This window comes from Haliotis rubra, unplaced genomic scaffold, assembly GCF_003918875.1.
Source record: "Haliotis rubra isolate DU_JTF1 unplaced genomic scaffold, ASM391887v1 Scf250, whole genome shotgun sequence".
Lineage (NCBI taxonomy): Eukaryota > Metazoa > Mollusca > Gastropoda > Lepetellida > Haliotidae > Haliotis > Haliotis rubra.
The window spans coordinates 51,722-73,968 of NW_025766559.1; the positions used below are offsets into that span (position 1 = coordinate 51,722).

The 22,247-nt window shown below is 39.1% G+C and overlaps 1 protein-coding gene across 1 annotated transcript; it reads left to right on the forward strand.

The window, feature by feature from the left end:
* Positions 1–16,696: 16,696 nt before the first annotated feature.
* LOC124279487 (thyroid peroxidase-like) lies at positions 16,697–21,983 on the forward strand. Its single transcript, XM_046715307.1, has 4 exons — positions 16,697–17,237; positions 19,643–19,812; positions 20,629–20,728; positions 21,028–21,983. The coding sequence occupies exons 1-4, from the start codon at positions 16,732–16,734 to the stop codon at positions 21,635–21,637; spliced, it is 1,386 nt and encodes a 461-aa protein (XP_046571263.1). The 5' UTR covers positions 16,697–16,731; the 3' UTR covers positions 21,638–21,983.
* The last annotated feature ends 264 nt before the right edge of the window (positions 21,984–22,247 follow it).

Sequence of the window (22,247 nt, forward strand, 5' to 3'; positions counted from 1 at the left end):
TTACGACATGTTCTAACGTTAAGAACTCGTTTAAGATAGGGGCACAGGTCACGAATGTTATGTTATTTTGAATAAGCAAGAGTCTGTGAGTTCAAAGTAACACCAATAGAATAAACAGCTGTGGACCAGCACACGGCCTGGTGCCGCAGAAGGAAGGGTCCTCTATAGCTCTAGCTTTTAACGCGGATATTAACGTTGAACTCTACTGAACTCTTTCTATATGTATAAAAAAATCTCTAAATAAGCAGAGTCAGTTCACACAAAAAGTTTTGAAAAGAAATGTTTAATTATGTGCAACAAGGCATATAGTAACTCCAAGGAACTGATCAAATGATTGGACATAAGGTCACTGGATATTTTACTTCATTTCAAGTTCGTCAAATACACTGAAATTACACGTGCGGATCCACAACCAACCGCTGTGTCCCTGATGACACAAATTAAGAAGTGTAAAGGTACAGAGAGTAAGGTTATGTTTCATGTGAACCGGCTATCTCTCTGTCGCCTTAATGTTTTGTTACCCATTGGCAATATGCATGGATTGCATACGTACATGTTCATACATTGCAGCCTACTTGTGCTTCTCGCTGATTTGGCGCTGAAAGATATCTTCAAGGTGATTGGAGGTTGTCAAGATATATAGTCCCCTGCGCTAGTGAAAGTTTGCCACAAGATTGTCAATTGTAGACAACTCAACAGAACACGCATACGAGTTGATCTACCTGGGGTAAGTTTCTCTGGGATGTGATATCATATATACATGTTTGTACTTATCATATGAAAAATAATTGTACATGTTGTTCAAAGATTAATTCTGGAATTCATTTTACTAACAATAATTCTTTTAGAGTGAGTTTAGTTTTACGCCCCACTCAGCAATATTCCAGCTATATGGCGGCGAATTCTTTTAGAACCTCATACAACCCTTTGCAATTTGCAAATGAGACAAAAACATTTGTTCTGTGTAAAGGTTTCATGAAAATAATGTCAATTAATTCTCTTTGAAACCAAGGTTAAGACTATTCTTTTCTTCAAAACCTAGGGTTTTGAAAATGGTAACTTTTTACGCAAAATACTTCCCGTCAAGAGATTATACATTTTATGTGGAAAACTTGGAAGGGTATCCCTAATTAGCTCTATCAAATGTCGTAGGGTATGTTTCTTGGCTAAACTCTGACAATAAACAAAAGCTGTCAAGAATTCAGTACCAAATGTTATATACTGAAGTCTGTATAAACAATAGCAATCAAAAATGGATAAAGTCTGTGGATGCCCTCTTCAATGAAACCGGTTATAGCTTTCACTGGCAAAGTCCACAAGCTGTCTTTGCTAATGAAATTAAATCTATTATCTCCCTAAGGTTACATGAAACAGTAACTCAAACATGGTGCACAGAAATCTCGAAGTCTTCGCCTATTCAAAACTAAACTTGTCCTTGTATTTGACGTTTATCCCTTTTTCTTGGCTCTTAAATTCTTCTTGTTTAGAACTTCCTTTCATCGATTACCTATAGAAGTAGGTAGGTAGCACGAAATTCGCCCCGAAGAAAGAATGTGTAACCTTTGCGACACGGGTGATGTTTTCGATGGATTTCATGACTTATTTCTCTGCCCTTTCTTAAAAGATCATCGGAAAACTGACATCCCAAACCATTATGTAAAAAAACCCAGTATAACAAATTGTCTAAAGGAAAACAAATTAGTGTTTTAAAGTCTGAAGTTTCTTTATTCTGTAATACCATCATGAAACCTGCACAGTCTTCCATGTAAACCACCCCGCCATGTACTAGGGCTGGGACGGGTAGGAAAAAATGGAATTGAGTACCCGCATGTACTACCCGAATCGGAATGCAGTACCCGTAAATGTAAAGAATAAAGCGCTTCTGTCAACTTTCTGAATATCCAATCACGAGTTGACAGAGATTTTTTAGAAAAACCTGAAATGATGTCAATAAGACACTGAAACTGAACATAGGCTATTTATTTTACGTCTGTTTAACCAATGTAGAGAGTAACACCATTGCCGCTGTTACTGTAACTTGACTCCTCACTGCTCATGCTCAGATATATTACAGTCGTTAATAATGACCTCCATTAATTGGACAATGCCAATGATGCAAATGTGTGTTACGTCAATAATGAAAAAGACATTACAGTGTTCTCTCCTTTTCCGGGTACTCGATTCCTAGAACTAGGACTCGACTCCAGCTGTATCCGACCCGGATTCGAGTATCCGAGTACCCGTCCCAGCCCTACCATGTACTCTTAACTGTATATTTTTAACTCTTGTGCCGAGTATCCCGGCCTGAGCGTAATAAAAGTTCCGGTCAGCTTATATTGATACTTGACGTACACGTTACTTAGCGGGATATTGGGATTTAAAGTAACATGTACTATTACTGATAATCTCGCATACCACATATTTACAAAACCTAGCCCAAATGACATATCAAGTCATGACTTACAAATAGCTGACAAATTCTAACCTCGGGATGCCATGGAGCTATTCAGTTTCAGGGATAGGACATTTTATGAAAATATTTTTAATGTGCACCCATTTATTACTTTTAGATACTTATGCATAACATTCTCATTTACTTGCATGCACGTTTCACGATTAATGGTGAATGTGGAACTCTCTTAGCGTAGATGGATTGCCATGCTTTATGTATACTATTATTTATAACCATAACATGATTCCGTATCCAGATGCTTCAGTTTACTACACTTATCCTTCCAGTTGTTACAATTGATCTTCAGGAACCCATACTTGCTGCAAGAGGCGGCTAATGCGATGAGGTGGTAAGGTTCACTGACTTATTCGACACATGTCATCGCATCCAAATTGCGTTGATCGATGCTGTTGATCACAGGTTTGTCTGGTACAGACTCGGTTATTTACAAACGCCAGCCATCTTGCTGGGATATTGCTGAATGGTGCGTTAAAGAAAAAAACAACCAAACTGTATTACATTTGAAGAATAGTATTAACTGGCATTTTCTTTGAGTATAAAGTGTTTCCTATGTTTGTTGTAGATCCACAATGCAGAAGCAGGCAGGACTTATTTCCCAGCTGACTCTGTTGATGGTGGTGGCTATGGCTGATACAAGAAAGTCCTCATCCGTCGCACAGCAGCAGCTGAGGGCTGCTTTGACTCAGGCCCAAGTCCAACTCCAGGCGGAACGGAGTCAAGAAAGTGTCTTTGCGGATTTAGGTAGGATAAATTTCTTACGGTGTAATAGTATGTTCGCATCTTCATAAAATATACGGTTGGTTCTGTTGGGTGTCGCCATAGGCCCAGTGAATGTCAGTTCTATAAGACGTTTGGACTTCGTGTATTATTTTGCTTTTGACCGTGATCTGTTAAACCAGGGAGACTACATGAGGGGGAGTGGTCACTCCTTGGAAAGCCCCTTAGCGTATGCCTCGGCTCGTCAGGTGACCAGTGTAGCCAATATGGCGAAAGCGTAGTTTTTAAGCTTCAACCCGGTTTATTTTCAACATCTGATTACATACGCTGAGTGTTGTGACAACTGAAAACCTACATGTAGAAGGAAAGTCACCTATCCCGCCACTTCATTTAAGTCAAATAATTGTTATTAGTGTCAGTTTTAGTACAGTAGATTTGTAGTAAAGTTTCAAGCCGGCATGTTGTAACTCACTGGCTTCAATTCTCAGTACACAGCGAAGAAAGACTAAATTCTATCGCTAAAAACTTCTTTCACATATTCGTTTCATTTTTAGAAGGGCAAAAAAAATTTAGTTGAAAGGTGTTTGCAAGTAATAGTGATAGTTTTATAACTAAACATTTTTTTAGGGTGTATTTGAGGTGTGTGATAAATATGACATATCGCCGATCTGCCATTGAAATACTACAGGCGTTGTGTGAGTGTTTCTAGTTATTGTTCGAAAACATCTTTCACACACACCTTTAATTTTTACAAGGGAAATAAACCTTTAGTTGAAAGGTGTTTGCATGTAATAGTGATAGTTTAATAACTAAAATAAATTTGTTAAGGTGTATTTGGGGTGTGTGAAAAATATGACATATCGCCGATCTGCCATTGAAATACTACAGGGCGTTGTTTGAGTGTTTCTAGTTTTTGTTCTAAAAAACATCTTTCACATACACCTTTAATTTTTATGAGGGTAATATACCATCAGATGGAAGGTGTTTGCAAGTAATAGTGATAGTTTTATAATTTAATTTTTTGGTTAGGGGGAATTTATTTGAGGTGTGTGAAAAATATGACATATCGCCCATCTGTTCTGATACGCCATTGTGATGCTTGAGTGTTATAGTTCTAAAACTTCTTTCTTTCTTGTGGATCTTAGTGTTTGACAAAACTGGAAAGGTGTTTACAACGCTTTGTGATAGTTCTAAACTTTCTGTTTTTGAGGGGTCCGTGATAGTGTCAGTTAACATTCTGTCAATGCCCATGTCATTCCACACATGCAATAAGATAACTGGATTAATTACAAATGTAAAAAAAATGTCTCAAACTAATTTTTTTTATAAAAAGGACAGCTGATGTTAACACATGTGTTCTACTGATAGTTTTGCGTTCTTTAACATGTTTGGGGAGGGATGGCCGTGGTGTATCATTTATTCTTTCACACATGTATTTCTTTCTCTTTGTTCTTTTTCTTTATTTCTTTCATTCATGCACATATAATTCTTGCTCTTCATTCATTCATTCATTCATTCATTCATTCATTAATTGTAAAATTCCGACTGATACAATACACTGGCTGAAGTACTGTTAAACGCAGCTGAAGTTGCGCTGGGAACGAACCAAGTCACTGTGTGCGTTGGAGCATGACGAGGCACAAGCTAATTAGTACAATTGGTAAAGAAAGCAAGCGAGTGACCTATCCCTGTTTTAGAGTATCCCTGATTAAACCTTTGATGTCATTAGTAGTTATATTTGTCATGCTATTCTTGATAAGACTTAAGTTATAAATAATAAATGAATAAAGCATAATATCAGTACAAAGGCGGGTCGTGAGAGAGTCCATTAAGATCACATGCCCACTAACGAAATCATGAACGTCTTGAACAGATACTTTTACGACCCAGTCCAACAAATCCAATAGTCTTTAGCAGAGCATAAGCAAATGCACGACACATATACAAACATCAACATGTCCTGTCGCTGGTGTTGGCATTTATGTCCAAAAGAAGGATTTTCTCCGCTGAATTTCTTTGAAATCGTACAAGCAAAAAAAAACTTCTTGGGTTGTCTTCTTTCTCCTTGTTTACCCGTGAAGACCCAGTTAGAACTGTTCTTCGGCAAGTTTGAAGGTTGGCGAATAAGGGGATGGCTGAGTTGTTGACATGTCATCGTGTCCCAGTTGTTTAGGTCGATGCCCATAATGTTGGTCACTGGAGTGTTCGGCCCACACTCGAATATTTCCAGACTCGCATCACATAGCTGGAATATTGCTGAGTGTGTCATTACACATCAAACAAACAACCAACAAAACAAGAAAAGTCCTCCTCCTCCTCCTATTTCTACTACTCTATGTACGACAATTTGCTACTGCTACGACATAAGAAATCAGTGAACCTCAACAGCGACAAATGACAGCCATTGGTGACCTTATATTCTCATCGGTGGTGAGTGAGTGGGTATGTGTGAGTACGTGGGTGAGTGAGTAAGTGAGTAAGCGAGCGAGCAAGCCAATCCAGTCAGTTTTAGGATCCTGGTCATGCACAACCCAGTATAAGACAGTCTGTCGTTAGATTTGAAAGAGTTCTGGTCCCACTGACCCACGTGCACAAAGTTAACTCACTATTTCTGTGTGGGCATTTCGATCTCACTTAAATATTCGCACATACAAACAGGCATTTTTTGCGATATACGACAGTGGCGTTTCAACTGTTTAATGTTGTCACACCAGAGGATTGTAAGTGATCGAATTATTAAACCATCAGACTGAGTCGACAAGCTGTCTTGTGTATTCGCTATTATGAATCGTTTGAATGGTGTTAGCATGAACAAGCTTGTAAACATGGTATATTTCAAAGAGTGAAAATTCCCGAGTGCTCCTCCTTTATCTCATAATGTGTTCTTCATTGTCAGCTCAAGTAATGCCAGTGTCATCTTCGGGCGTGAGACACAACTCAGTTGAAAAACAGATCCCCTTCTGACAAGCATTTTAATGATTGCAAAATAGCTAAGAAATTGCAGAGGACTTATCTGTACTTCAAGTTGTTCGTCCTATGACAGTGTGCCCTGAAGTAGCGTATGCTTCACAATTCACATAAAGGTACAAGCACAAATCGAAAACTTGAATACTTACGAGCACACAGAAAGACGAGCTGTTTAATGTGCGCCCAAACCGAGTGTGCAATTATGTATTGATACTGTAATAAAAATATGAAAATGAACACAGATGTGCATCAATGTAATTGCTGGTGTATGCCTTGTAATAAGGTGTTTAGTTTGGTCTAATTTCTCTTTGTATTGAAGACGATTGGTTGGTTGTTGTTCAACGCCGCGTTCAGCAATATTCCAGCTATATTCCAGTCTGTAAATATAATCGAGTCTGGACCAGACAACACAGTGATCAACATGACGAGCATCGGTCTACGCAAATTCAATACGATGACATGTTTCAACCAAGTCATGGGTCTGTATTTGTACGATGTGTCTGAAGGGAATAATTAATAAATCAGTTGATCAGCTGCCTGCGAAAGAACTTATAGACACGATTTCTCTTCAGATAAAGGATACAATAATGAATGAAATACAGTCGAATGAGAAACATGAGGGACATGACTAAATACATATTGGTGAATGTGTGTGACGTGGTAATATTAGTACCTTGGGGGAAAACGTAGAATAGAAGGTTAATCTGCCGGTCTTATTGCAGCACGAAGTGTTACATAACATATCGCTTCGAGGCCAGTAATGGCCACAGCAATCTCAAAGCAGCGAAGTTTACTATTCAACAAGTGTTGTAACGATAAAAAAAAATAGTATCTGTATGTCAAAACATATTAGAACCTACTGACAAAATAAAAATATAAAGATAAGGAGAAAAAGGCATGCTCCCATTTGTAATAATCAGCCTACATCTACATCTAGAAAAGTGGTGTACCCTTAAGTTATTTTAATGTATGCATTGCACTTTGTGTAAGACTATTGTAATCCTTCATTCACAAATCTGATGTTGCTATGCTATGCAAGATGTCCGCTTGGATATTGTCACTATTCCCGGCTTTAGAAATAATTCATCAATAAATGATTAAAAGATTTCATCATTTGTTTCTTTTCCAAACATATAATTTCAGTTCCATTTATTGTGGTAGTAACATGACATGCTGCGCTAAATATATGCAGAATCTATATAAAGTGCATTTCACATTATATCATAGATCTTTTACATGTTTAAACATCAAACCAACTGACGTGAGTAAAATTCGGACCCTCCAGACAATAAAATCTAGAGGAACGGTTAAGACAAATTTAAACCTGAAATATATGACACTCATAAGAAGTTGGAATATTTTGAATATGTAGCCAAAGTTTTTGGTCCCCGAAAGATTTGCATATTACATATTTTAAGGTTTGTAAGAACTAATAGCCCCCAAGTAGCCATAACAAGCAGACTCCTCCGTCTTTCTGACTTTGGTTGGTGACATATTTTAGTGATAGATCATAATCTAAGTCTATTTGCAGCGTCGGTTTGCAATTTACAGTTGAAATTCTAGAACGCACCGAGCTTCATACCTTTTTCAAAACTGTTTTTCCCCAACAAGACACTGACTTCACTCTTCTTCACCCTTCTCTAGAAGGAATGGATAGTGAATTTAATGAGAGATAAACACGTGAAAGAAGATGAATTTCGATCGAATTTTGATCATATCGCTGAATCGAAACATCAGTATCTTGACTTCGCGCCAACCCGGGGATTCAAAGAAACACAACCTATGACATGCAAGATCATGTTTGTTCTGGCTGAAGAGATCTTACAGTCCCAGTTGTAAGTTAAAGTAGCGTCTCCAAAATCTTCAGTCGCCTTTGAGATCACACCATATGAATGCGCAACAGCCTATTCATTACAATGCGATATTTTTTGTTGTCAAAAGCTTCACTCGCAAGATACGTATAATAAAACAGGTGGTTTTATTATGTGAATCCGCTTAAATGGGTAAATTTCAATTGCCAGTTGTTATGAATTGAATTCCAAGAGCGTCTGTCACTAAATACATGATCGCAAATACAACCAGCCTTCCAGGTCAACACTGTCTGGCACGTAGTCATATGATATTCTACTTTTGGTAAATAATATATATAGCTTATCAATTCCCGATTCTGCTGAATCAGCTACAAAATGATTGGACCGAGACATTAACAAACAATACCCCTTGCAAAAACGAACAGACATTATTTTCATAACTACTTCTTAAACATTTTCCTTTAATATCTGCACACAACAGAGGCAATTACTTATCGTATTAAGTTTCAATGATATATACAAAATCGGTAAATGACAGCCAGTTAAATTTTAGTTAATGGAAACACCACTGGTGGCATTCAAATCATTACAATTCCAGCACAAACAAGGTTATTCAAGAAACCATTTTCTTGTATGTAGATATTTACAAAACCTGGACCCGTGGAGTCGAAGGTACGGTTCTCACGACCTGCAAGTATTATTATTAGTGGATACTTATATAGCGCACATATCCACGCACTAGTAGAGGACAATACGGCCAGGTACTGTTTGGATACAATTTTATCTAACAAAGAAACCCCATCTGCACAAGTTCATTTGTTATCTAGAAAAGGGTCTTCAGTGTTGGTAATGTTAGTGCTGAGACAGAAATTCAAATTTGTCTTGAAGAAATTGACACAAGATCAAGACAGTAAAGCCTGTATGTTTTTAGTGAGTGTTCCTTTAAGATTGAATGTACTATTAGATACAAAGCGTTATGCTTCCCAAAATACATATATAGATACTTGCCTCGCCGACAACAACCATCGACGTCAACACTGTCTTGATGTAATTCTACTTGATATATAATTATATCTAGGTCAATATGTTCACAGTACCTTCTAATTTCTACCTTTTGGTGAACACCTACAGAATATTTGATAGATGTTTAATTCAAACAGGAACATTGCCACCTTGTGAAATCGTCGCTCGTTAGATTCCTTTCCAACCTTTAATGTCTGAGGCAGAATATTCCTTTCAGTCTCTCTCTCGGAGACGTGTATACAACTACTATTGTGTTTGATAAACTGTATCGTTATTTGATAACATAACAACGCTAAAGATAACAATTCACAATACCCTGAACATGAACATGTGGGAAGAGCCCCCAAGTTTTTACGTCCTTAAAGTTTCACGCCATAATCACCTCCTGATGACATTCCCCAGAAGATGATTTAAGTGCAAGTTACAAGTGTAGGTACAATCGTAACATCGTTAATGAAAATATTAGATATTCAAAACTTCGCTTCACACAGTGTACCCAAGTGGGGAATTGACCTGTGTCTTCGTCGTGACGAGCGAATACTTTAACCACTCGGCTACACCACCGCTCAGATTAAAATGATGAAGCACAGAACTTCGTTTCTCTTTGCGATCTCGCGGTAGATCATAACTTACAGACCATTGTTTTCGAAAAAAAATCCTCGTGTTTTGGATAATGGTTGATGATTTCTGAGGAATACGTATAGGTGACCATTAGATCGGTTGTCACTATATCGTTGACATAATGCCTAAGCGGCGTTAAATTCCATCTCACTCTCTTGAACTGGTAACCTACAAAACTTTAGCGACGAAGATACATTGATATATTTTAATTTCTGGGAATAACACCTGGGAAACAATGTTCCTTCACGTGGTTATTGGGATTCTCATTGCTTCTGTTTCAAACGGACAATGACACCAGATAGTTGACAATAGAAGAATACTGCACGAAAGCGACAACTTATAACCTTATTGTGAACTTTATGCATAAAGAAGTTTAATAACACAAAGCATCGATCTTCTACATGCCATGCTGGGTATTCATGAACAATTATATCAACAGACAGACAAGCATCAAAACCTGGCTCTACAACGGATCAGTTCAACAAGTTCACATCCTCATCACCTGAAAGCATTGAGAAGGGAAACACCCATCGCATCCATGTCCTCCAAGCTGAACAATTGCTGAAGGCGTAAGTATAAATCAGAATTGAATTATTAATTTCAAGCCCTTTATACTATTTAGCATTATAATCATGAAGTTTGGATAGCCACATTTAAGATGTATGCATGTGTGTGTGTGTGTGTGTGTGTCTACCATTAGCTTCGTGCCATGAAGCTTGGGTCATTAATCTGAGATATCTTTAGCTACGTCCGACCAAACTGGCATATCGTTAGCTTCGTGCCACCAAGCTGGAATGTCAGTAGCTTCGTGCCACTCATCTTTGATATCCTTAGCTATGTGCCAATAAAGTGAGATGGTTGGTGCTTATCATGGTGACAACATGTAAATTTGAATACAAGGTCAGAAAATGATGACATTATTCGTTGAAGATAATAAGTTATGTTCTAAAATATTAAATGCTACGTTTTGAAATGGGTTTCACAGATAAGTTATTCAAAGCCCACGTATTTCAACTCTAGTTATCAATTCACAAATTATGAGACTCATTTCAGAAGAGCAGTTCATGATCGTGATGACGATTAACTTATTTGTCCCAACAATGTGCTATCACAACACAAAAACAGTGATAAACAATATAATGTTTAAAGCAGCGAGATGGCAAATTTGGAACTGAAGTGTTGCATGGTTTACTAATGCAGGGCGGATGCATCATCACCAGCGGCTTTTCTCCCGACTCTGAGGAGTAGTTTCGTGTCGGCGTTCCAGTGCCATTCTAAACTTACCTGTATCATGTCCGCCAAGTACAGGACAGCTGACGGTTCCTGCAACAACTTCGAGCACACAAGATGGGGCATGGCATTCATTCCAATGAGACGCTGGTTGAACACCACCTATGATGACGGTTAATTTATTCATATTTCAATCCTTTTCAAGTATATATTGGGTCGGGATTCGACTCTCGTCTACGAATACTTTGTTTAAAGGTGCGACTTAATGATAATTGCCAAAACTAATTGTGTGTTTTGATACCATTATTACCCCGATATCATCTCTAGGTTTGTATGCATCTTTGTCAGCTTTCAAAAAAGTGGTAAACGTAACAAGCCTGAATCCATTTCTACTGTCCTCCAACAAGAAGCCAACCCGCCGTGATTTAATTGAACTGTTATTCAAAGTAGCTATTAAGATCCCAATGTAACTCGATCTCGATAAATATAATGATATGAAAGAATGTATTATGACTTTTGTTCCTATAATTTGGCCGGTCTGCAATTATTAACTGAAGATTATTTCACGATGCACGGGTGCCGCGAACCAAGGTGATTTTGAAGGATTTTAACTTGGGAAGTCTTGTTAATTATCACTTTATTATCCTGTTCACGGTATTTGTTTCATTAATCGGGAATCTGTTTTAGGTATCTCCTCCCCGCGAGAAAGAGCTTCTGATGGGTTCTCAAAGCTTCCCAGTGCCCGCCTGGTCAGCAGATCTGTCCACATCGCGTCAAGAAACGCTGACCTGCACGGCCAGTTCAGCCACATGCTAATGCAGTGGGGTCAGTTCCTGGATCACGACATCACTAGTACACCCACACAGCAAGCAGGTAACAGTGATACATTTCTGGTATAATTATATACCAATCTCTATTAGAAGGTGATTCTCTTAGTCATTTGCTTTTGCTTAACAAAGAGAAATATTATCACAAGGAACGTCCTCAGCACAGATCCCCAACACCTCTTACACACCTTCTGTCTCCTTATGTCTTAGGGGGATTCCACACTGTAAAGAATATTCTCATTGTCAATATATGTCACAACCCTCTCGCTCTTCTCAGAGATGTTTAATTATAACGTGGAAGCTCTTCCTAACAGAAGTATATTGTGCAACTTTCAAAACGTTCATTTGTGTGATAATCCTCTTGTGAAGCACAAAACACATGATGCAAACGAGCCAAGGATATTGCATAGAATCTCAATTCTCAATATTGATTGTGTTGATGGTTCAATGCTGCTAGTGTACAGAAATGAGTGACACAAATGCACCATTGTAGGGAGGTTATACGCAGTGTGGTTAGGGGAAGAGCAAACCTGCGGTCTTTTGGACGGGGTCGGTTGGCCTGAAAAATGATAAAGAAAGCATTCTGTTTTGATGCTCAGGACCAGACACTTTCCAGGCGTAAGTGAAAAAATTGCACTAACAAAATATCTTAAGCGACGTGATGCTATGGCTCATTCGCCTTCACTGTGCTTTATCTTTGAGGTCCATCCATGGTACGACCCTGAATATGTTGAATGCGTTATGGAAAACGACATTCATCTAATTCTCTGGAAAGGGCCATACACCCCACCCCACCCCCACCCCCACCCCCACCCCCAGACATATCCAAGTAAAAACCTGACCTTGTCTTCTTTTATTAAACTAATTAAATTAATTAGATAATTTAATTTATTTTTGCATTAAAGTGATTGCCAAGATTCAGGAAAAAGAAAGCAAAAGTACTCGCTTGTTGAATGTCGCGCTTGTATCCCAAGTACCAAACTGTCCGACTCCCCATTCTTCTTAGTGCCTTAGGTTTCTATAACTCCCAATTCCTTGACTGATATTGGGAGAGGACCCAGGTTTGCTGCCAGGAATACAGCCCTTCTAACGCTCTCGGTGATAATAATGTAAATAATGATAATAAAGGTATGATGGCATATGCCTCTCCGTTGTGGGCCTAGATTGGGGAGATGTACTTCTCTGACCAATACGAACATCACCCAGTTTGAGCTGACATCCAGAAGCTTATTTACATGGACAGCCATTTTCATGATCATTATTTTATTGTCAGTTTCAAGTTCCGAGCATATCACAAGCAAGTGTTATTAAAGAAAATCGTTTTATTTACAGGTCCGAATGGTTCTGTTGCGTGCTGTGATCCTACTGTTAGAGGAAAAAGATATGCACCTGTAAGACCATTGCCATCTCCCTCTAACAGGTGGGCAAATGGCATTTATATCTAGGTTCTAAGTCATTACCTGCGTTTATAAGATAGTCCGGATTTTTTTCACGCTTATATTATTGGTACCCTTCTTGGAATCTGTTTCGAATAGATATTCCCTTGCGCTGACGTTTAATATTAACACTCCATGTGATATGATGGGCTTACCTCGTTACCTCACCTCGTTCTGTTGTATCATGGGAACTTGTATTTAACGAGGTTTAGAGGAATGGGACGAGGACACATGTTATTATTTACTGTGTACTTCTGTTCAAAACAAACGTTCTCGAGATTGCCAACAGGAAAGCTGTGATCGATCGTGAGAACAAAGATATATTTGGAATTTATATAGAAAGGAATTATACAGATTTCAGATAATGATCATAGTAATACTATGACTATTTATGCGTATAAGATTCTCAGCTAGCGTCAGTGCCAACAGAGAAAACTCCCTGATTCCACATGCGCATTTGTTTTGGAGATATTCTTTGATTGTATTTACCAAATGAATGAATTAAGTGTGATAATGTTCAGTTACGCATTTAGACGTTTAATGGTATCAGTGAAATACAAGTCTGACAAGCAATCACATTAGTTAAAGTTAATACATAAACTTATCCTTCTAATCCTAGTGATATTTGCTATAAATGTGAACCGAATAAAGCAGGTCCAGAAAAATCCTTCATGATTCTTCAACTTCAGAAATCACTGTCGCCCGTAATCATCCTGTGCTATGTTGTAACGGTCTGTATTCGTCCTTTCAGGCCCCAGTGCTTCCCCATCGTCATCCCTGCTCGCGACAGACACTTCAGAACCACCTGCATGAACTTCGTGCGTTCAGTTCAAATAGAGAACGCTGAGTGTGAACCAGGTAATGTCATCAATGACACACACAAGTAGGTAATATTAACAATGAGACACATACGCAGGTAATAACATGAATGACACACACAAGCAAGCTATGTCAACAATGACACACACAAGCAGGTAATACCATCAATGTCACACACAAGCAGGTAATATCATCAATGACACATACAAGCAGGTAATATTATCAGTGACCCACACAAGCAGGTACTATAATCAGTGACACACACAGTCCCGACAAATCATAATCAGCACTAGTCAGAAATAGGGACCCATGATCGAATGATCGAGCAGCACAACGACACACACTCAATATTCCAACGCCATTGTCTGCTGCTTGTTCCAGTCCCCGTGGAACAGCTGAACCAGATCACAGCATTTATAGATGCCTCGCAGGTGTACGGGTCGTCACAAGGGGAACAGAACACACTGCGGACTTTTGTGAAAGGTATTTCAGGATGAATAATTAGTTAATCCAATTCCCGTAAAATATGACTTATTATTCATTTATTACATAGTCATCAGTCGAGCTTTCGCTGATAATGAACATAAATATTGTATTTTGTAGACGACATGCACAAAAATATATTTCGAGTAGCAGTCCTTTCCAGGTTGAGATGTAAAGGTTAAAAAAAGGCGAGGATTTTTGGATCACAGAAATTTTCGTCATCTCATATCTAAGATCTGTTGCTGAAACGAAGTTATGTATAGCCTCACACTACGTCACGAGTAGTGGTAGTGGTCTAACTGTTATTTTAGAGAAGACAGTGAGCTGACCAACGATCAACGATTCTAAACGCCAAGAGAAAAAACAGCCTCGGGTATGTCCCAAAATATATTGTCTTAAAAAGAAAGGTGCAGTGAATTCTACATAGGTGGATCACTGAAAATCTTATATACTTATCGACACGAATACCAGTTTCCTAAAAGCTACATATGGTAATATTCAGTCTGTACGTTGAAATAATAAATAAATTAATTGCTTTAGGTCAAAGATTTGCTGTTAGTCTTTCAACCAGCCATTATAGAAATTTCTTGCATAAATACATGGCGCCTTGTAGCCTCGCGCAACGTCATCCAACAGTGGATGCGGTTACTATTAATTTAGAGAAAACAATGCAATAAAATCATTAGAAAATTCGAAAACAATATGGCCTGAGGTAGCCACAAACAAGTTTTCTGTGAGTGCTACCAAAAATAGTTTTTAGTTCATACTAAAAGTGCGCCCGGTTCGATCCCCGACTGCGTCATACCAAAAGACGTTCAAATATGGTACTTGTTGATCCCTGCCTGGCGGAACCGATGACATGTGTCAACCAAGTCAGTGAGCCTGACCACCCGATCTCGTTAGTCGCCTCTTACGACAAGCATTGGTTACTGAAGATCAGTGTTCTAACCCGGACCTTCATGGGTGTAAAATGCATGTAGCAGTCGCACATATAATAATGTATCAGTGAAAATCAGTGATAGCACCATAATTATCGACTTGAGTACCAATTTCCTAAATGCTACATAAGGCAAAATTCAGTCTGTATGTTGAAATAGGAAGTGCTTTTATTGCTGTTGGTCAAAGAATTGCTTTAACCAACCTTAAAAGAAGCTTTGGATACAAATATACGGTGCCTTGTTCCAGGTCAACTGAAAATGAGACATTCTCATTTGCCTGAAGATTCGCTACAGAGCTGTACCACACCAGACAGCCCCAGCTACTGTTTCCTGGCAGGTTAGTAGAGTGTGTAGCCTCTTCCCTAGCTTCTATCCCGGAGAGCGGAAGGTCGCGGGTTCGATCCCCGACCGCATCATACCAAAAGACGTTAAAATATGATACTTGTTGGTCCCTGTCTGGCGCTCGGCATTAATGGGTACAACAAGGACTGGTCGGCTCGGAGTCAGTATAATGTATCTGAGTGGGGTATTCATGCTTCACTGCGGCATGGTATCTCAGTGGGTTGGCACTATAAAATCAACTTCAGTCTAGGCTAGTACAAGCAGCCGAACATACACATATACACGCATGCACGTCGTCATATGAGCGAAATATACTCAAGCACGACGTTAAACCCAATTTCACCTCACCTCGCCTAGCTTCTATCACTACTCAAGGAGATAGGTGTTGACGGCGGACCCGCGTATATGTGTTTGTGGATGTGTGTCTGCCTCTTTAGCCAATCGAGTGCCGTTTACCAAATCTATATATATCATGGTGAAAGGTTGATTGCAGTGACAACTTTGTTTTTCCTTCATGCAAAGTATGTGTACCATCAAAAGGACAAATTAAACGACCAGCAACGCAGGAACCTCAACAAACCAATATTTTTGTCTCTCAAGGAGATCATCGAGTGAATGAAAACCCAACCCTTCAGAGCATGCACACCATCTTTGTGAGAGAACACAACCGTATAGCTAAGAAACTGCAAGAGCTGAACTGCGATTGGAGTGATGAGAAAATTTTCCAAGAAACCAGAAAGATAGTCGGTGCTATCATGCAGGTGCGAATATGACCTTTTTCTAGATTTAGCTTCTTTCTGTCGCCATCATGATAAAATGCAACTTATTCGAATACCGATCTGCTGAGTTAAGATAAGAATCCCACCTTGTCTTAGTTTATTGTTTTAGCACGATGGCCGTTTCCGTAGGTATTGGCCATCGACTAGAATTTGCATCATGTGTGATTCTAAATATACTGTGTATATTGAAAGTGTATTAATTCAATTGGGATTTCAGAAAATCACGTACGATGAGTATTTGCCTTTCATCCTGGGTGGGCAAGCTATGGCCAAGTATGGTTTACGAATTGGATCTGGGACTGCTTACGCCAACGTCTACAACACATCGATAGACCCCAGCATCAGGAACGCCTTCGCTACTGCGGCTTTCAGGATGGGACACTCCATGATCCACAGCAACTTCTCCAGCTTCAGCTCTTCACATAAATTTCTCGGGAAGGACAGACTAAGCGAGATCTTCGGTGACACGAATCTCATTCTGAACGTCAACGACAGGAAGGTGGATCATTACTGTAGAGGACTGGTTAAGGACAGTGTCCAGACTGTAGATCACAAACTGACACAGGAGGTGACGGACAGGTTGTTTGTTGACAGTAACAACAACAGTCTTGACCTGGCAGCTCTCAACATCCAGAGAGGAAGAGACCACGGGCTCCCGTCTTACACCAAGTGGAGGAGGTACTGTAACGTTCCAACAGCGACATCCTTCTCCGGCCTCGCCTCCACCACTCACACAACAACTGCGGCAAACCTTCTGAAGAAAGTGTACAAGTGAGTGGAGACGCTTTCAAAAGAACCTGCTGTCGATTATATTAGGATGTAAAGCGCTAATGTACAGATATACATTTACATATACTTCTCTGAAACTACTTCCTTTGATTCTAATGCAAATTAAAAATTAACTGTAAAGTTTATGAACTTATGAAAATGAATTTGTTGGTACATCATTTGATGTAGACAATCTTTCTTGCAATTTAAGACAAGTGTTTGTTGTTTGCTTCATTGTTTGTTGATGCGTTCCCTCGTCACGTTCGAATTCCAACTTGGCTCCATTTATGGTTTCATAGAGCTGGGCTGTTGTTAAAACATTTTTAAACAATGACTATTTATAGCACATAGCACTAAGTTGAAAGTTTCTGGTGTCCTGTTAGTATAGTGAGAATATCCCTGAGTCTTGTGTTGTAAATTCTAAACCCGAACTATATGTTGATACATGCTTACTTGAATAAAGGGAAACACGTTCTGCGTTTCTACTCTTGTCCCAATAGGGAGTTAGCGCCAGAACTTGTCGCGAGATTTAACTGAAACGGGAATTGACCACGTCGGTTATTTCCACAACTAGTGGTGACAAGTACAATAGAAACAACTGTAATGTTCCAGAAGCTGAATCCACCTCCGACCTCACTACCACCACTCACACAACATATGCGGCATATCTTTTGAAGAAAGCATATGAGTGAGTTCTTTTTAGATGAGTGAGTGAGTTTAGTTTTAACCCCCGCTTTTAGGATTATGACGGCAGGGACACCAGAAATAGGCTTCACGCATTGTACCCATATGGGGAATCGACCCGGGTCTTCGGCGTGACGAACTCACGCTTTAACCACTAGGCTACCCCATCGCCCCCTTTTCACATAAAAGGTTTTACTTCATTAGCTAGTAAGTACATGCATTTAACTGAACTTTACAACTACAACTGCTGAAGCCCTACACCACTTTCATTTATCGATTACCAGTTAAAAAATATTTGAACAACATTAGAAACGCACCTCCCATATAATACGAAATATCCCCGTCAGACTGAAATGTACCCATGATATCGGTGCATTTTAGTGTGGTGCGTTTCTTATGTTGTTCATTATATATCAGCAATTTATCTCCATTTTACAATTTTGGACTTGTGTATGGTTTGTTTCATATAGTTCGGTGTATGTGCGTGCGTGTGTGTGAGTGCGTGTGCCTCCGTGGCTTTTCCATTGCCGTATACCAAACTTTTATAAATCACTGTGAAAGGTTCTATTGGTGGCAGAGACAACAATGTTTTTCCTTCATGCATATTATTTGTTCAACTAAAAGGACAAGTGTAATGACCAGAAACATATTAACGTCTTTATTTTTATCTCTCAAGGTGATCATCGAGTGAAGGAAAACATTAACTTGTATATTGAGCAGAACAATTGCAAAGAACGTCAAAAGCGTTTTCCTACAGATGTCGGCGTCCAATGACACATACACTAAACGCCAAAAGAAGCGTTATCCTCCTACCTTTATGATTTACTTAAAAACTATCAAAGATGCGTTAGAAGGTATTAGTTCACAAGAAAGCTGAACAAAATAGCTTATGCAAATCACCTGAAACAAGTTCTCAAATGCGTTCATATTTAGGTGAAATGCATCTTTTTCAGAAGAATTAAATTGTCCTATTTTCGTCCATGCCGAAATTAACCAATAACACTGGTAAGATGTCCAAAAGAAAGGTTGAAATAAAATTCTGCTTTGGGACAAAGGTAAACCATCTAAAGTCACCATTTTTCAACTATTAAAACACGAAACAATTTTTGTAGAGTGTGTAAAATTGTAAAATAATCATCCCTATGATTCCAGTCTTTTAAAACATTTTCTGCTGATTTGCATTAGTGAAAACAAGTAAAACGTGTCTTTAATATTGTGAAAAAAATGCTTAGGAACATCTACAATGATCTTTATTAACATTTTTGCTTGCAAAGTAACATTTTTTCCATTTTCTGTTCACACATAGCAATATCAATCGCCAAAACGCAGCAATATTCAAGCAGTATTTACATCCATTTCACATGTAGAATGATTCTATAGGGTATGAAGAGAGACTAGAAAAGATGGTATAATAGACAAGTACGAGAAATATGCCACGATTAACAGCTGAAGAGAGAGAAAGAGCCATCGGGATGGTGCAGATGGGGTCGACATACAATGCTGTTGCCAACGCATACGGATGCCACAGTATCACGTTCATAAGACTTATTCAGGGCTTCGGACAGAATGGGGTCAACGTAGACAGACCAAGAAGTGGACGTCCACGCATCACAACGCCAGTTGAAGATAGGTACCTCCGTCATTAAGGAAGGAGGGTAACGTTTCTTTTTGGCGTTTAGTATATATTGGATCACACCATTAAATTTGTATCTGTCTCTTTTCAGTCACGTCGACGACATCGACCTGTTCCCTGGGGCTCTGTCGGAGACACCTGTTGCAGGGGGACTTCTGGGACCAACATTTACCTGTCTCCTGGGGAAACAGTTCCAGGCACTGAAGAAAGGAGACCGATTCTGGTTTGAAGGGAACAACGCCAATGTTAAATTCACTCCTAGTACGTCAACAACAAAAAAATACAATGTATTTGGAACCAATTCAGTATGGACTACACCTGATTGAAAAACGAACTGATTTGCAGATCAGTAGGAAATATTTACAGAAAGGAAACTATTTCTTAATCCTTGTAGTTAGTTGTTTTGTAATGACTGAATGTACAGTCTGTACATAATTGCAGCAATACAGATGACAGACAGAACTGACAGACACAAACTGAGGGAAAATTATATATAAGTTTTAAAGCACATTAAAATATTTTTGAAACCGCTGAAGCTGTAATACTGAAGATGTTTCACTGAAGATATATACGTAAAACGTGATGAAGAATGATGATAATTTTATGAATATACAACTTCTTTAGTCTGTGAGAGGCGAGGTTTCGACATAGATCTTGACGACCACTTTAGAATCTATGTAGAAATTTCAAACGAAGTTGTATATCTAAGGTGAGATGAAATTGGGTTTAACGTCGTGCTTGAGAATATTTCGCTCATATGACGACGTGGTATATCTGAAACATTATCACCATTCTTCATCACCTCAACTGAAATACCCATCAAAGAAGCAAAACATGATGCTTGGAATTACAATGTATGGCTTTGCCAAGATGCGTTTGTTCTGTAAGAAATCTAGAATGGGTTCGGCGCTGCTTTGAGGATTAACTTAACATCAGAACGGTTTTCTTGCATATGCAACGATCATATAATGTTGGTAGTGCCGATTTGAGTAATGCTATTAATTTTACATAAGAATTCTTGGTCGCTTGGGATCGAAAATTTCCTAAATTTATGGAGTTATTATGATTTATTGTCAGGGCAACTGAGGGAAATCCGGAAAGCCAGTCTGTCGAGGGTAGTGTGTGACAATACCGACACCTTCAGGATCCAACAGAACGCTTTCATCAAAGGATCTCCGTAAGCACATCTCGACATTACTTCTTGTGAAAAAAGAATGTCATAAGACTGTAAAACAATGTGAATTATTTATTGCATACTTCTAAGTATACAGCAGTAAACCAAATTGAATTCTTTGATCATCCACGTCCATAATAGAATGAGTTTATGACTAAAAAACGACAGAACCTGTTCATAACCATCAGATATCCTTGTCACTATTTTTGGTCACTGATGCTTCAAATTAGGAAATATCTTCAACATGTCAACCATAAATCTATAAGTATTACTGATGCCTTCGGTTTTGTAATTTTTTCCAGGGTCTCATGCGAATCTCTGCCTGAAATTAACCTCAACAAGTGGAGAACGCCGTGCACTTGGGGCAGCTGGAGTCCCTGGGGAAAATGCCTCAACGACATTCAGCGTAGATCACGCACCAGCAAGAACTGCGACTGCACAAGCAGGCTTAAGTGTTCCTCAGAGTCTATTGAATCTGAAGAGAGTGAGTCGAAAGAGAGTAAGTCGAAAGAGAGTAAGTCGAAAGAGAGTAAGTCGAAAGAGAGTGGGTCAAAAGAAAGTGGATCGGAAGAGAGTGGGTCGAAAGAAAGTGGATCGGAAGAGAGTGGGTCGAAAGAGAGTAAGTCGAAAGAGAGTAAGTCGAAAGAGAGTGGGTCAAAAGAAAGTGGGTCAAAAGAGAGTGGGTTGAAAAAGTGTAAGCCGAAAGAGAGTGGGTCGAAGGAAAGTGGATCGGAAGAGAGTGGGTCGAAAGAAAGTGGATCGGAAGAGAGTGGGTCGAAAGAGAGTAGGTCGAACGAAAGTGGGCCGAAAGGGAGTGAGTGGAGAAAGTGTAAGTCGAAAGAGAGTGGGTCGAAAGAGAGTGGGTCGAAAGAGAGTAAGTCGAAAGAGAGTGGGTCGAAAGAGAGTGAGTAGGAAGAAGGGAGCGACAATTGGAGAGGAAATAGATAAGTAAGTTTTACATCTGCAAGTGTATCTCGGGTTACTTGTTAGCTATCTGTTGAGATACGGAAATAATTTGTGAGTTAGAAAACACTGCTTGATCTTCTTGCTTGTATTCATAGAAATATTAACCGTTAATCACAACTAAAATCAGATCAAATGATACAGGATCCATGTCCATATTCGATAACACGAACTCGAGTATCTTCAGTTCTGCGATGATGTCACAGTTCCACGACATTGTAAATGGAAACAATATACATGTTGTAGATCTTAGGCCTCCTTAGTTTTTACTATATCAATAAAAATATAAACTTGGGTTGTCGTATTGGGTTAGGTTTGTTGTTAAACGCCGCACTCAGCAATGTTCCAGCTATATGGTGGCGGTCTGTAAATAATCAAGTCCGGACCAACAAATCCAGTGAGCAACAGCATGAGCATCGATCTACGCAACTGGGATACGATGACATGTGTCAACCAAGTCAGCGAGCCTGACCACCCGATCCCGTTAGTTGCCTCTTACGACAAGCATGGGTTACTGAAGACCAATTCTAACCCGGGTCTGGGTTGTTGTACTGATATG

Coding starts and splice junctions, on each gene's coding strand:
- LOC124279487 (XM_046715307.1), top strand. CDS start 16,732: ATGGCCAAGTATGGTTTACGAATTGGATCTGGGACTGCTTACGCCAAC. Junction 17,238..19,642: donor CTTCTGAAGAAAGTGTACAA/GTGAGTGGAGAC, acceptor GTCTCTTTTCAG/TCACGTCGACGACATCGACC. Junction 20,729..21,027: donor GCTTTCATCAAAGGATCTCC/GTAAGCACATCT, acceptor AATTTTTTCCAG/GGTCTCATGCGAATCTCTGC.